The following is an 18,119-nucleotide window of genomic DNA, read 5'->3' as shown; positions in this document are numbered from 1 at the left end:
GAAGTATTTGGCTGAATCTGACCAGATAATAATATTAGCCCTAAACACTCCAGAATGCATCCTGCTGCTTTTTTATCAGCAGTCACGTCATCAATAAAATACAAGGGAACCAGCTCCATTGGCAGCCATACATGCCCAAGCCATAACACTTCCTCCACCATGCTTCACAGATGAGGTGGTATGCTTCGGATCATGAGCAGCTACATCCTTTTCCCATACTCTTCTCTTCCCATCATTCTGGTACAAGTTGATCTTTGTCTCATCTGTCCATAGGATGTTGTTCCAGAACTGTTCAGACATTTTTTTTAAGGCTTACCAATGGTTTACATCTTGTGGTAAACCCTCTGTATTTACTCTGGTGAAGTCTTCTGTATGGTTGTTACCTGACACATACAGCTACCTTCTGGAGGGTGTTGTTGATCTGACCAACTGTTGAGAAGGTTTTTTGTTTTTCTTCGCCAGGGAAAGAATTCTTCTATCATCCACCACAGTTGTTTTCCGTGGAATTCTGGGCCTTTTGGTGTTCTCTGAGCTCTCAAGTGCCTTCCTTTTTTTTTTTTTTTAAGAACGTACCAAATAGTTGATTTGGCCACACCTAATGTTTTTGTTTTCGATTTTTCAGCCTAATGATGGCTTGCTTCACTGTCAGTGACAGCTCTTCGGACTTCATTTTTAAGTGTTAACAGCAACAGATTCCAAATGCAAATGCAACACTTGAAATGAACTCTAGACCTTTTATCTGCTTACCTGTAAATGAACCAATGAGGGAATAACACACACCCGGCCATGGAACAGCTGATTAGCCAATTAACCAATTACTTTACTATACTACTACTACTACTTCTACAACAATAATTATACTACTACTACTACTACAATAATTATAATACTACTACAACAACAATAATTATACTACTACTACAACAACAATAATTATACTACTACTACTACTACAATAATTATACTACTACTACCACTACTACAATAATTATACTACTACTACTACTACAATAATTATACTACTACTACTACTACTACTACAATAATTATACTACTACTACCACTACTACAGTAATTATACTACTACTACTACTACTACTACTACAATAATTATACTACTACTACTACAACAATAATTGTACTACTACTACAACAACAACAACAATAATTATACTACTACTACAACTACAATAATTATACTACAACAACAACCACAATAATTATACTACTACTACTACTACTACTACTACTACTACTACTACAACAATAATTATACTACTACTACTACTACTACTACTACTACTACTACAACAATAATTATACTACTACTATTACTACTACTACTACTACAACAATACTTATACTACTACTACAACAACAATAATTATACTACTACCACTACAATAATTATACTACTACTACCACTACAATAATTATACTACTACTACTACTACTACAACAACAATAATTATACTACTACTACAACAACAATAATTATACTTCTACTACTACTACAATAATTATACTACTACTACTACTACAATAATTATACTACTACTACATTATTATACTACTACTACTACTACAATAATTATACTACTACTACAACAACAATAATTATACTACTACTACAACAACAATAATTATACTACTACTACAACAACAATAATTATACTATTACTACTACTACAATAATTATACTACTATCACTACTACAATAATTATACTACTACTACTACTACAATAATTATACAACTACAACAACAATAATTTTGCTACTACTACTACTACTACAATAATTATACTACTACTACAATAATTATACTACTACTACTACTACAATAATTATACTACTACTACAACAACAATAATTATACTACTACTACAAAAACAATAATTATACTACTACTACTACTACTACTACAATAATTATACTACTACTACTACTACTACAATAATTATACTACAACAACAATAATTATACTATTACTACTACTACAATAATTATACTACTACTACTACTACTACAACAATAATTATACTACTACTACTACTACAATAATTATACTACTACTACAACAACAATAATTATACTACGACTACAAAAACAATAATTATACTACTACTACTACTACTACAATAATTATACTACTACTACTACTACTACAATAATTATACTACTACAACAACAATAATTATACTATTACTACTACTACAATAATTATACTACTACAACAACAACAATAATTATACTACTACTACAACTACAATAATTATACTACAACAACAAACACAATCATTATACTACTACTACTACTACTACTACAATAATTATACTACTACTACTACTACTACTACTACTACTACTACTACAATAATTATACTACTACTACAACAACAATAATTATACTACTACTACTACTACTACTACTACTACTACAACAATAATTATACTACTACTATTACTACTACTACTACTACAACAATACTTATACTACTACTACAACAACAATAATTATACTACTACTACCACTACAATAATTATACTACTACTACCACTACAATAATTATACTACTACTACTACTACTACAACAACAATAATTATACTACTACTACAACAACAATAATTATACTTCTACTACTACTACAATAATTATACTACTACTACTACTACAATAATTATACTACTACTACAATAATTATACTACTACTACTACTACAATAATTATACTACTACTACAACAACAATAATTATACTACTACTACAACAACAATAATTATACTATTACTACTACTACAATAATTATACTACTACTACTACTACAATAATTATACTACTACAACAACAATAATTATACTATTACTACTACTACAATACTTATACTACTACTACAACAACAATAATTATACTACTACTACCACTACAATAATTATACTACTACTACCACTACAATAATTATACTACTACTACTACTACTACAACAACAATAATTATACTACTACTACAACAACAATAATTATACTTCTACTACTACTACAATAATTATACTACTACTACTACTACAATAATTATACTACTACTACAATAATTATACTACTACTACTACTACAATAATTATACTACTACTACAACAACAATAATTATACTACTACTACAACAACAATAATTATACTATTACTACTACTACAATAATTATACTACTATCACTACTACAATAATTATACTACTACTCCTACTACAATAATTATACTACTACAACAACAATAATTTTGCTACTACTACTACTACTACAATAATTATACTACTACTACTACTACTACTACAATAATTATACTACTACTACAACAACAATAATTATACTACAACAACAACCACAATCATTATACTACTACTACTACTACTACAACAATAATTATACTACTACTACTACTACTACTACTACTACTACTACAATAATTATACTACAACTACAACCACAATAATTATACTACTACTACTACTACTACAGCAACAATACTTATACTACTACAACAACCACAACAATAATTATACTACTACTACTACTACTACTACTACTACTACAACAATAATTATACTACTACTACTACTACTACTACTACAACAATAATTATACTACTACTACTACTACAACAATAATTATACTACTACCACTACAACAACAATAATTATACTACTACTACTACTACTACTACAGCAACAATAATTATACTACTACTACTACAACAGCAATAATTATACTACTACTACTACTACAGCAACAATACTTATACTATAACAACAACAACAATAATTATACTACTACTATTACTACAACTACAGCAACAATACTTATACTATAACAACAACAATTATACTACTACTACTACAACTACAGCAACAATACTTACAACAACAACAATAACAACAACATACACTAGACCAGTGTTTCTCAACATCTGATAAAGTCCTCATCACTCTCTGTCCTCTCACACAGGCCTTTTCTCATTTGGGAATAAAATCTTTCCTCCACCTTCTCTCATCCGTCCTCTCTCCTCCACTTTAGACATATATTTAGCGATCCACCTGTGTAAACTTAATTTGCCCGATGACGCGCAAGTGATGAAGGAGTCTCATTTCATACAAGCACATTTTTTGTCCACATTCCCTCTCCTCGGCACCTCTCCTTGATTACCTTTTACCTTTTTCAAAAGGAGGTTAGAGAGGATAGAGGAGAAAGGACACAGGAGCTGAGAAAATCCAATTGAGAAAAGGCCACACTCGCTTTCTCTCTCTCATCTCTCTCTCCACCCCTCTCTCTCTCTCATCTCTCTCCACCTCTTTCTCATCTCTCTCGCTCTCCACCTCTCTCTCTTTCTCCTCTCTCCGTCTCCCTCTTTCTCCCTCTGGCTCTCTAGCTAACCAACTGGCCCCTCAGGTAGTTGTCTTCTCTATTAACTCTGACTGAACTAGAACTCACCTTTAGAATAATAAGTGGTTTGAATCTGGGTCGTCTTCATGCCACATGCCTGGTAACTCAGCCTGGTATCATAGACTAGACGTAACATAGTAAATGTAAAGTATGATATGTTATGTTTGGTATGGTTACATAAAACAGAAGGTTACTTAAAGACATTAACGAAAAGAGGGTAGTTAGTCGTGGTGGATGGGTGAGGGTAGATAACGCCTAGCAACCCAAGGGTTGTTTGAATCTCATCATGGACAACTTTACCATTTTATGCTAATTAGCAACTTTGCAACTACTTACTACTTTTTAGCTACTTTGCAACTACTTAGCATGTTAACAAACCCTTCTCCAAACACTAACATGAACCGTTTTAGCTAACCCTTCCCCAAACACTAAACTTAACCATTTAACCTAATCCTAACCCTAACCATTACCCCCTAAATCCTAGACTAGCTAACGTTAGAAAGCTAGCTAATGTTACTGTTAGCCACCTAGCCACCCCTAGCTAACATTAGCCACAACAAATTGGAATTCGTAACCTATCATACAAAATTGATGATGGACATCCACAAATTAATACATACCATACGAAACGTGACATATCACACTAAATGGAGTGTCTCGGATTTACGTACAGAATAATACAAAATGCTCTGAGACCAGGTTGGGTAACTTGTATTGTGTGTCTGTTAAGTAAGTTAGCTCTAGTGAGTGTCAATGTTCTCCCACTTGGAGTAATTTCAATGTGAATTGTTGAATACCTAATGTGTTATCACTATGCTTTCAACCTGTCACACCCTGATCTGTTTCACCTGTTTTGTGCTTGTCTCCACCCCCCTCCAGGTGTCGCCCATCTTCCACATTATCCCCTGTGTATTTATTATACCTGTGTCCTCTGTTTGTCTGTTGCCAGTTCGTCTCATTTTGTCAAGTCAACCAGCATGTTTTTCCGTGCGCCTGTTTTTCCTATTCTCTGTTTTTCTAGTCCTCCAGGTTCTGACCTTTGCCTGCCCTGACACTGAGCCCGCCTGCCTGACCATTCAGCCTGCCCCTGCCCTGACCTCGAGCCTGCCTGCCACTCTGTACCTCCTGGACTCTGACCTGGTTTTTGATATTTTGCCTGTCCACGACCTGTCTCTTGCCTGCCCCTTTGTTTATAATAAATATGAGACTCAAACCATCCGCCTCCCGTGTCTTCATCTAGGTCTCGCCCTTTATCGTTATACCACTATCTAAAAGCACAACCAAATTCCAATGGGGGAAAAAAGTAAGATTTTTGGTTTAGCTACATCAAATCAGACTTTATTTAACGTGCATTTAAAGTTTGATTTAGTCCAATTCTTTAACTTCGATTTTTGGTTGAGATGGTTACGTAAATCCAACTTATCAATTATTTGTTTGTATTAATCATTCATTTGTATTATTCAACTGGAATTAAATCCAGACTAAGTCAGTGGCACAGGTGGAACTATCCAATCAGAACATCTCCTTCAAATGTTAATATTTGGTTGCGTTGACAACCAAACACAATTCAATATCTAGTTTGTCAAAAAATGAATCATTTATATGTTGGATTCACGTCTCCATCTCAACCAAAAATCGACATTTAAAAATACGACTAAATCTAATTTAATCTAACTTTAAATGCACTTTAAATAAAGTTTGATTTGATGTAATCCATTTCTTTAACTTTTTGGTTGAGATAGAGATGTGAATCCAACATATTAATGAGTAACTTGTAGATTCAATTTGAAACCAACCAGAGCTTTAAACCCTAGGCCTATGCTGTATGTATTGTCTATTTTTAGTTGAACTCTGGGTTGAATTAAAACAATAGCTGTTGATGACTTTGCAAATGCTTTATAGGCCTTAATAGTATCATTAATGATATATGACTTATAGATTATGGTTACATTTGCTCTGTTGAACCTACACTAAGGAATACATTCGATAACAACAGTGAAACTATTAACTAGAGATATCTCAATAATCATTTTCACAATAGCACATTGGTAATAGTCAGTGACAAAACTCATAGCTAAGCTAGGATTGGTTAAAACCCTGGATGGGAGACCAAAGGGATAGCTGTAGATAGATCAACTCTCCAGTAGGAGGTGCTGTAGATAGATCAACTCTCCAGTAGGAGGTGCTGTAGACAGATCAACTCTCCAATAGGAGGTGCTGTAGATAGATCAACTCTCCAGTAGGAGGTGCTGTAGATAGATCAACTCTCCAGTAGGAGGTGCTGTAGGTAGATCAACTCTCCAGTAGGAGGTGCTGTAGATAGATCAACTCTCCAGTAGGAGGTGCTGTAGGTAGATCATCTATCCAGTAGGAGGTGCTGTAGATAGATCAACTCTCCAGTAGGAGGTAATGTAGATAGATCACCTCTCCAGTAGGAGGTAATGTAGATAGATCAACTCTCCAGTAGGAGGTGCCGTAGACAGATCAACTCTCCAGTAAGAGGTGCTGTAGGTAGATCAACTCTCCAGTAGGAGGTGCTGTAGATACATCAACTCTCCAGTAGGAGGTGCTGTAGATACATCAACTCTCCAGTAGGAGGTGCTGTAGATACATCAACTCTCCAGTAGGAGGTGCTGTAGATACATCAACTCTCCAGTAGGAGGTGCTGTAGATAGATCAACTCTCCAGTAGGAGGTGCTGTAGGTAGATCACCTCTCCAGTAGGAGGTGCTGTAGGTAGATCACCTCTCCAGTAGGAGGTGCTGTAGGTAGATCACCTCTCCAGTAGGAGGTGCTGTAGGTAGATCAACTCTCCAGTAGGAGGTGCTGTAGGTAGATCAACTCTCCAGTAGTAGGTGCTGTAGACAGATCAACTCTCCAGTAGGAGGTGCTGTAGGTAGATCAACTCTCCAGTAGGAGGTAATGTAGATAGATCAACTCTCCAGTAGGAGGTGCTGTAGACAGATCAACTCTCCAGTAGGAGGTGCTGTAGGTAGATCAACTCTCCAGTAGGAGGTGCTGTAGGTAGATCAACTCTCCAGTAGGAGGTGCTGTAGATAGATCAACTCTCCAGTAGGAGGTGCTGTAGGTAGATCATCTATCCAGTAGGAGGTGCTGTAGATAGATCAACTCTCCAGTAGGAGGTAATGTAGATAGATCACCTCTCCAGTAGGAGGTAATGTAGATAGATCAACTCTCCAGTAGGAGGTGCCGTAGACAGATCAACTCTCCAGTAAGAGGTGCTGTAGGTAGATCAACTCTCCAGTAGGAGGTGCTGTAGATACATCAACTCTCCAGTAGGAGGTGCTGTAGATACATCAACTCTCCAGTAGGAGGTGCTGTAGATACATCAACTCTCCAGTAGGAGGTGCTGTAGATACATCAACTCTCCAGTAGGAGGTGCTGTAGATAGATCAACTCTCCAGTAGGAGGTGCTGTAGGTAGATCACCTCTCCAGTAGGAGGTGCTGTAGGTAGATCACCTCTCCAGTAGGAGGTGCTGTAGGTAGATCAACTCTCCAGTAGGAGGTGCTGTAGGTAGATCAACTCTCCAGTAGGAGGTGCTGTAGACAGATCAACTCTCCAGTAGGAGGTGCTGTAGGTAGATCAACTCTCCAGTAGGAGGTAATGTAGATAGATCAACTCTCCAGTAGGAGGTGCTGTAGACAGATCAACTCTCCAGTAGGAGGTGCTGTAGGTAGATCAACTCTCCAGTAGGAGGTAATGTAGATAGATCAACTCTCCAGTAGGAGGTGCTGTAGATAGATCAACTCTCCAGTAGGAGGTGCTGTAGATAGATCAACTCTCCAGTAGTAGGTGCTGCCCTGCCATATTGTTTAGTTTTTATAGTAGATATAAGGTTGGAGATCAGATGTCGTTTCAAAGGTACAAATTCAAAATACTCTAATTTATGCAAGGTTTGTATATGTAAAAAAAGGAAAAAGATTTACCATGATACATAATCTTGAAATTTGAAATTAGATTACTTTGATGACTTTTTGGAAATCCAATTTAAAACATAAATTCCATGTCGCAATACGTTGATAAATTAGACTGAAACAACGCTGATTCACCCAGTTTGTGCCCAGTGGGCTACCTCTATACAGTGTGTAACAACAAGAGAATGTCATTGCTACCATTTGTTGCCGGACAATAAAGTTTTTCTAATTTTGATTCAGATTTTATGAACACTTATTTTGCAACACGATAGGGCATGATGAAATGAAGATTAAGTGGATCTGCTATTCCAAGTGCTACTGCAAACCAATCAGCTATTCCAAGTGCTACTGCAAACCAATCATAGTAGGTAAAGGATACTTCCACTCTACGATGGAGAGCGCGGCCCTGCGTATGGGGTTGTTGAGTTTGAGGCAGTAAAGGGCTCTGGGCGCTCTCTGGACCTTGTCAGAACCCTGTACAACTTTCTTATTATGATGGCTCTTCTTCCTCTGGGTCCCCGTGGAACTGGTCGTAGAGTGGAGTGTGTCCGTCCTCGTCATCTTCACTCCTCCGTTGTCAGCCATACCGTCCTCCGTCCACTCCGCGTCTCCTTTCTTCTCCCCTCCCTCATCCCCCTCTCCTCCCTCCTCCTCCTCCTCCTCCTCCTCCTCCTCCTCCTCCTCTTCTCCCTCTCCTCCACCCTCCTCTCCTTCATCTGTGTTGGTGTACCCGTTCCGGCCATTGTCTGAGGAAGAGGAGGAAGAGAAGGAAGAGGAGAGAGTTAGACCAATATCAGGAGAACTTGACTCCTTCATGGGTTAGGTTACTCCGAGTAGAGACAGTCTAATGTAAAGAGTTATTAAATCATCAATAGTACCATGTTCCTCTCTGTTCAGTGTTTCTGTTTCTAAATCCAAAGAAAACCCGCAAACCCAGTTAACCCTTAACCCCCACCTCAACCTTAAACCCTATCCCTAACCCTTAAAAAAAACACCTTTGTTTAAGTGTGTCTTGATCATTTTCAGTCAGTGGACAATTGAAGTTCTAGATACAAAAATATTGGCTTGAGTTTGTGTCAGTCCAGCAATTCTTATAAGAGCTTTGGTAGACGTTACATTGAAATCAAGACAATCTTGTGTTTTCCTCAATACCTAACGTGACGGATCACATAATATCTTACAGCAGCATGTTGAATCTTGAGAACTTGAAGAACTCAGATAGATAAATACATTTGTATGCTCTGAAGGATGGTGTGTCGTTTCAATGCGTGAGACTCCACAGTAAGCAAGGCTATAAGCAGGGTTAGAGTGGTAATACAGAGTAGTTAATAGGTGAAAACAACCATATTGTAGAGAACAGCTGTGACCTATTTCTCCGGAGCCGAAGCAGAGCAGAGCAGAGAGGAAGAGAGGAGAGGAGCAGCGAGGAGCAGAGAGGCGAAGAGAGGAACAGAAAGGAACAGAGAGAAGAGAGGAGCAGAGAGAAGAGAGGAGCAGAGAGGAGCAGAGAGAAGAGAGGAGCAGAGAGGAGCAGAAAGGAACAGAGAGAAGAGAGGAGCAGCGAGGAGCAGAGAGGCGAAGAGAGGAACAGAGAGGAACAGGGAGAAGAGAATAGCAGAGAGAAGAGAGAGGAGCAGAGAGGAACAGAGAGGAACAGAGAGGAGCAGAGAGGAGCAGCGAGAAGAGAGAGGAGCAGAGAGGAACAGAGAGGAGCAGAGAGAAGAGAGGAGCAGATAGAAGAGAGGAGCAGAGAGGAACAGAGAGGAGCAGAGAGGAGCAGAGAGGAAAAGAGAGGACCAGAGAGGAGCAGAGAGAAGAGAGGAGCAGAGAGGAACAGAGAGGAGCAGAGAGGAACAGAGAGGAGCAGAGAGGAAAAGAGAGGAGCAGAGAGAAGAGAGGAGCAGAGAGGAGAAGAGAGGAGCAGAGAGAAGAGAGGAGCAGAGAGGAACAGAGAGGAGCAGAGCGGAACAGAGAGGAGAAGAGAGGAGCAGAGAGAAGAGAGGAGCAGAGAGGAACATAGAGGAACAGAGAGGAGCAGGGAGGAACAGAGAGGGGCAGAGCATAGAGGAATTGTGGGCTATGGTTTATGTGTTAGTACCTGAGGACTCAGTACTCCCAACACACACAGCTAACTGACACACACTGCTAACTGACACACACAGCTAACTGACACACACTGCTAACTGACACACACAGATAACTGACACACACTGCTAACTGACACACAGCTAACTGACACACACTGCTAACTGACACACACAGCTAACTGACACACACTGCTAACTGACACACACAGATAACTGACACACACTGCTAACTGACACACAGCTAACTGACACACACTGCTAACTGATACACAGCTAACTGACACACACAGCTAACTGACACACACTGCTAACTGACACACACTGCTAACTGACACACAGCTAACTGATACACAGCTAACTGAAACACAGCTAACTGATACACAAAGGTTAACTGATACACAGCTAACTGATACACAGCTAACTGATACACAGCTAACTGAAACACAGCTAACTGAAACACACTGCTAACTGACACACTGCTAACTGATACACAAAGGCTAACTGATACACAGCTAACTGATACACAGCTAACTGATACACAGCTAACTGATACACAAAGGCTAACTGATACACAAAGGCTAACTGATACACTGCTAACTGATACACTGTTAACTGATACACACTGCTAACTGACACACAGCTAACTGATACACTGTTAACTGATACACACTGCTAACTGATACACAGCTAACTGAAACACAGCTAACTGATACACACAGCTAACTGATACACATGCTAACTGATACACAGCTAACTGAAACACAGTTAACTGATACACAGCTAACTGATACACTGCTAACTGACACACAGCTAACTGAGGAGATGGAGAGGGGGGGTGGAGAGGGAGAGAGAGGGAGAGAGAGGGAGAAAGACAGAGGGAGACAGAGATAGGCTGTGTTATTGTGTGTATGTGTGAGAGAGAGGAAAAGAGAGAAGCAGGAGAGAGAGGGGAACAGCGAGAGAGGAAGTGAAAGAGAGAGAGTCAGAGTGCGTGAGGGAGAGAGAGAGTCAGAGTGCGTGAGGGAGAGAGAGAGAGAGAGAGTCAGAGTGTGTGAGGGAGGGAGAGAGTCAGAGTGTGTGAGGGAGAGAGAGAGCCAGAGTGCGTGAGGGAGAGAGAGAGAGTCAGAGTGCGTGAGGGAGAGAGAGAGAGAGTCAGAGTGTGTGAGTGAGAGAGAGACTCAGAGTGCGTGAGGGAGTGAGAGAGTCAGAGTGCGTGAGGGAGAGAGAGTCAGAGTGCGTGAGGGGGAGAGAGAGTCAGAGTGCGTGAGGGAGAGAGAGTCAGAGTATGTGAGGGAGATAGAGAGTCAGAGTGTGTGAGGGAGAGAGAGAGTCAGAGTGTGTGAGGGAGGGAGGGAGAGAGTCAGAGTGTGTGAGGGAGGGAGAGAGTCAGAGTGTGTGAGGGAGAGAGAGAGTCAGAGTGCGTGAGGGAGAGAGTCAGAGTGCGTGAGGGAGAGAGAGAGAGAAAGAGTCACAGTGTGTGAGGGAGGGAGAGTGGAACCTGCACTAATAGCTTATATGAATCATATTTTTATCATGATGGTTCCTGGGCTGCAGTGAGATTGAGAGAATCCTAACAGACACTGATAACACTGTTCTCCGTAAAAAACTGTCAAGGAGCATTAAATTGAGCCAAAAGCAGTGGGAGAAACTCCTGAAAAAATGAAATAGGTATTAGGTTAAGTACTCAGGACTGATAGGGAGGTCGTTTCAATGGTAATTTGCTGCTCGTTTTGGAAGATATTAACTCTGTTCATGGGAAGGATGTCAGAGTTGATGCTCCTCGTGCTACAAAGTATGTTTTAGCTGTCACACAGGAACAGGGCCTTAGCTACAGCTCTATTCGTATTAATTAAGGATCCTCACGAGTTCCTGGCAAGGCAGCAGCTACTCTTCCTGGGGTTTATTATGGATCCCCATTAGTTCCTTCCAAGGCAGCAGCTACTCTTCCTGGGGTTATTATGGATCCGCATTAGTTCCTGTCAAGGCAGCAGCTACTCTTCCTGGGGTTTATTATGGATCCCCATTAGTTCCTGCCAAGGTAGCAACTACTCTTCCTGGGGTTTATTATGGATCCCCATTAGTTCCTGTCAAGGCAGCAGCTTCTCTTCCTGGGGTTTATTATGGATCCCCATTAGTTCCTTCCAAGGCAGCAGCTACTCTTCCTGGGGTTTATTATGGATCCGCATTAGTTCCTGTCAAGGCAGCAGCTACTCTTCCTGGGGTTTATTATGGATCCCCATTAGTTCCTGTCAAGGCAGCAGCTACTCTTCCTGGGGTTTATTATGGATCCCCATTAGTTCCTGCCAAGGTAGCAGCTACTCTTCCTGGGGTTTATTATGGATCCCCATTAGTTCCTGTCAAGGCAGCAGCTACTCTTCCTGGGGTTTATTATGGATCCCCATTAGTTCCTGCAAAGGCAGCAGCTACTCTTCCTGGAGTTTATTAGGGATCCCCACGAGTTCCTGCCAAGGCAGCAGCTACTCTTCCTGGGGTTTATTATGTATCCCCATTAGTTCCTGCCAAGGCAGCAGCTACTCTTCCTGGGGTTTATTATGGATCCCCATGAGTTCCTGCCAAGGCAGCAGCTCCTCTCCCTGGGGTTTATTATGGATCCCCATTAGTTCCTTCCAAGGCAGCAGCTACTCTTCCTGGGGTTTATTATGGATCCGCATTAGTTCCTGCCAAGGTAGCAGCTACTCTTCCTGGGGTTTATTATGGATCCCCATTAGTTCCTGTCAAGGCAGCAGCTACTCTTCCTGGGGTTTATTATGGATCCCCATTAGTTCCTGCCAAGGCAGCAGCTACTCTTCCTGGAGTTTATTAGGGATCCCCACGAGTTCCTGCCAAGGCAGCAGCTACTCTTCCTGGGGTTTATTATGTATCCCCATTAGTTCCTGCCAAGGCAGCAGCTACTCTTCCTGGGGTTTATTATGGATCCCCATGAGTTCCTGCCAAGGCAGCAGCTACTCTCCCTGGGGTTTATTATGGATCCCCATTAGTTCCTTCCAAGGCAGCAGCTACTCTTCCTGGGGTTTATTATGGATCCCCATTAGTTCCTGCCAAGGCAGCAGCTACTCTTCCTGGGGTTTATTAGGGATCCCCATTAGTTCCTGCCAAGGCAGCAGTTACTCTTCCTGGGGTTCATTATGGATCCCCATGAGTTCCTGCCAAGGTAGCAGCTACTCTTCCTGCGGTCCAGAAACATAAAAACTTCTTCAGGCTAGGCTCTATTTTTCTCAATTTCCGCCTGACTTACGTGCCCAAAGTAAACTGCCTGTTGCTCAGGCCCTGAAGCCAGGATATGCATATAATTAGTACCATTGGAAAGAAAACACACTGAAGTTTGTAGAAATATTACGATAATGTAGGAGACTATAACACAATAGATATGGTAGGAGAAAATCCAAAGAAAAACCAACCAGAATTTTTTTTTGTTTTGGGAGCCCATGCTCTTCCAATGGAAATTAGTGTTAGCGCGCGCGACGAAGAGGACACCCACAAGCTGATATCGTTTTCCTTTTGAACATACTTATTTCCGTATTAAATATTATAGTTAAATTACATTTTAGGGTATCTGAGGATTAAATAGAAACGTATTTTGACTTGTTATAATAAAGTTTAGCGATAGCTTTTTGGATTCCTTTCTTTGCAGGTTGAACGAGAAGATTACTCAAATCGATGGCGCCAACTAAATTGACTTTTTGGGATATAAAGAAGGACTTTATCTAACAAAACATAAGCATAACACTATCCCTGTTGAAGACATAACCCAACCCTGTTGAGGACATAACCATAACCCTGTTGAAGACATAACCATAACCTTAATCCTGTTGAAGACATAACCCAACCCTGTTGAAGACATAAGCATAACCCTGTTGAAGACATAACCATAACCTTAATCCTGTTGAAGACATAACACAACCCTGTTGAAGACATAACCATAACCCTGTGGAAGACATAACCATAACCTTAATCCTGTTGAAGACATAACCATAACCCTGTTGAAGACATAACCATAACCTTAATCCTGTTGAAGACATAACCCAACCCTGTTGAAGACATAACCATAACCCTGTTGAAGACATAACCATAACCTTAATCCTGTTGAAGACATAACCATAACCCTGTTGAATACATAACCATAACCCTAACCCTGATGAAGACATAACCCAACCCTGTTGAAGACATAACCCAACCCTGTTGAAGACATAACCCAACCCTGTTGAGGACATAACCCAACCCTGTTGAGGACATAACCCAACCCTGTTGAGGACATAACCCAACCCTGTTGAAGACATAACCATAACCCTAACCCTGATGAAGACATAACCCAACCCTGTTGAAGACATAACCTAACCCTGTTGAAGACATAACCCAACCCTGTTGAAGACATAACCCAACCCTGTTGAAGACATAACCCAACCCTGTTGAAGACATAACCCAACCCTGTTGAAGACATAACCATAACCTTAATCCTGTTGAAGACATAACCATAACCCTGTTGAATACATAACCATAACCCTAACCCTGATGAAGACATAACCCTAATCCTGTTGAAGACATAACCCTAATCCTGTTGAAGACATAACCATAACCCTGTTGAATACATAACCCTAATCCTGTTGAAGACATAACCCTAACCCTGTTGAATACATAACCCTAATCCTGTTGAAGACATAACCATAACCCTAACCTTGTTTAAAACATAACCCTAACCCTGTTGAATACATAACCCTAACCCTGTTTAAAACATAACCCTAACCCTGTTGAATACATAACCCTAACCTTAATCCTGTTGAAGACATAACCCTAACCCTGTTGAATACATAACCCTAACCCTGTTGAATACATAACCCTAACCCTGTTGAAGACATAACCCTAACTCTAATCCTGTTGAATACATAACCCTTACCCTGTTGAAGACATAACCCTTACCCTGTTGAAGACATAACCTTAATCCTGTTGAAGCCAAACCTTAACCCTGTTGGAGACATAACCCACATCTTAAGTGACCATAATTCTAATGTTAAATGTACGTTTTTCAGAACAACTGTGCTGCTAGCCACAGCCTAAATCTCGTCATGAAGGGTATCCTTTAAAAAAATCGGTCAAATAATTGTCCCTGCTCCTTTGAAAGGGGAGATATTTCTGTGTCCTGAAACAGAGTTCGTAAAAAAAAAGAAAAAAAAAAGATAAAAATAATAACGATGTCAGCCAATGGAGAGACAGAGATTGTCATTATGAAGCCTGGAGTTCAGTTAGGTTCTGCATGAGAGCAACCACAAGAAGGGCTGCTGCAGTGGATTTGAAACTGTGTCTTAATCCTGGTCCTGGGGACCCAAAGGGGTGCTTATTTGGAGTCCCCCCCCCCCCCACTACACACTAACAAAATCCTTGAGAAGTGGAATCAGGTGTGCAGCGCTAGAGGACATGCTAAAATGTGCACCCCTTAGTGTCTTTAGGACTACGATTAAGAAACACTGCGTGTTTTTTTTTTTTTACTGTATTCTAAAACTGCGTATGGAATGAATGTATAGAGGTAGCAATACATTATTGGACATGGTTGGTTATTGGATACCAGGGTGGTGTTTAGTGAATGAAATGCAGAGAAATGATGACTGCAAGAGGAAACATGGCATTTACAACCAGGTGTCCGATGTGTCCATTTTCACTGCCAGCACACAACAATAAGCACATATTAATTATCCCCTTGAGGATTGATGAAGTACTCACCATTATTTTATGTACTATTTATCTGTTGTCACAGATTTGCGACATGCAAATTTAGAAATGGAACAAATACAGTCATCGAAAGTGAACCATCAAAAGGAGATACTGAAACGGACTGTATTGCACTGTGTCTGTGTGTACAAAATGTACAAGAATATTCATCCATCTATAAGATAATTGACAAAATAACTGTCAAATGTCTCACTTTTTTTGTTGTTGAGTAAATCACCAACCGCTTTAGGCTACCGTCCCTTGTCACAGTCTGTAGGTTTTAAAAAAAAACTATAGCCTTAATGTTTTAGTTTTAGTTTACACGGCATAGAGATTTGAGTTGGTTAGGTTCTGTCAATGTCAACGGGAGAAATGCAGGCCACAAATGTATGTGAGGGAAACAGCTGTCCACATCTGCCAAAAGGTGACGTGCAACGAAATGTAGGTCTGCCGTTTTTCTCAAACGATGCCGTTTTTCTCTACTCTCATTAATCCAGAGTTGTAATCTGAATTTAGAAGCAATAGTTATAGAACATTCTGACTTCTAATCGACACTGAATCGACAAAAATAAATAATGTCCCATAAAGTTGCGCTTCTGTAGAGATCCGTTAAGTCTAATAATAGGTGCTGCGAAAGAAGCAAAAATTTTGTAGGAAATAAATAATTAAAAATGAAAAATATACCCAAAATGTTCTGTATTAAAATGAAAATAAGATGTAAACAGTGAATTATTGATGACAATATTCTTACTTTTGCGATTGTCCTCATACATGTCGGGGATTGTTGCCTTCAGCTGATCGCAGAGAAATGCATTATCCTCAGACAGGAGTTCACTTTTTCACTGTTTATTCCACGTTTATATCCCAGTAGAAATATCTCCAAGTTTACATGTTTATATATTCAAAATAAATACACGCGAACTTCTTTACATTTTCAATGGGGTTTCAGCTTCATTCCATAATTATTTCCATAGTAACGTTAGATCAATTAGTAACCGTTTGAATGAAACAGTAGTATACAAAAAGGAGAATCCGTCGACTTGTAATGATTTTAAAAATAAGAAATATATTATTTAAAAAAAATATATATATATTTGCAATCCTTTCACATTAACGTCACTGGGCTTTCTCTGTTCACTATCTGTCTCCGTATTTAAGCCATCAATTCAGGATTAAAGAAAAAATGTAGTCCTTTAAAGGGAATGGCAGCCTAGAAACTTATTAAAGGCAGGGACGCGCTCGGCGGCATAAGGTTAAATAACACGACGACAGAAAATTCTGTGCTTTGATAAAGTCAGCCGATTTGTAACCCAATGTTGTTGTAACAAATTGCTATTATTGCCTTCCTTATTAACACTTTATTAATAATATGAGCATCATAAGTAGCATAAGTAGCAATCACTAAAACATTAAGGCTTTTTTTTTAGGTCTTTGATGATATGACTAAAATTTTCTCTAAAAGTCAATGGATTTCGTTTTCTCATAGTCAATATTTAACCATTGATTGAGTCCATATCCAACATGGGATTTCTCCTCTATGAGAGTCAGCAGGTGTAATGATACCTAGTCAATTGTACAACTGAATGCATTCAACTGAAATGTGTCTTCCACATTTAACCCAACCCCTCCCTTTCCTAATCTCTCTCTCTCTCTCTCTCTCTCTCTCTCTCGCTCTCCCTGTCTCTCTTTTTCTCTCTCTCTGTCTCTCTTTTTCTCTGTCTCGCTCTCTCTCTCTCTCTGTCTCTCTTTTTTTCTCTCTCTCTCTCGCTCTCTCTCTTTCTCTCTCTCTCTCTCTCTCTCTCTCTCTCTCTCTCTCTCTCTCTCTCTCTCTCTCTCTCTCTCTCTCTCTCTCTCTCTCTCTCTCTCTCTGTAATGATGGACAGAATCACACACACAATTTCTCATCGGTACAGTAACCAGCCACAGAACACACCCATGTGTGCC

At 39.7% G+C, this 18,119-nt stretch overlaps 1 protein-coding gene across 1 annotated transcript in view; it reads right to left on the bottom strand.

Moving 5' to 3' along the window:
* Window positions 1–17,233, bottom strand: part of cacna1fb (calcium channel, voltage-dependent, L type, alpha 1F subunit) — a 163,240-nt gene extending 146,007 nt beyond the window's left edge. The window contains exons 1-2 of the mRNA XM_045696517.1: window positions 16,927–17,233; window positions 8,747–9,113 (exon numbers count right to left, since the gene is read on the bottom strand). Of these exons, the coding sequence (XP_045552473.1) occupies window positions 8,747–9,113; window positions 16,927–16,948 (389 nt within the window). The 5' untranslated portion in view covers window positions 16,949–17,233. The remainder of the gene's footprint in view (window positions 1–8,746; window positions 9,114–16,926) is intronic.
* Window positions 17,234–18,119: the final 886 nt, after the last annotated feature.

This window comes from Salmo salar, chromosome ssa15, assembly GCF_905237065.1.
Source record: "Salmo salar chromosome ssa15, Ssal_v3.1, whole genome shotgun sequence".
Taxonomy (NCBI): domain Eukaryota; kingdom Metazoa; phylum Chordata; class Actinopteri; order Salmoniformes; family Salmonidae; genus Salmo; species Salmo salar.
This window is presented reverse-complemented; position numbering and strand designations above follow the sequence as displayed.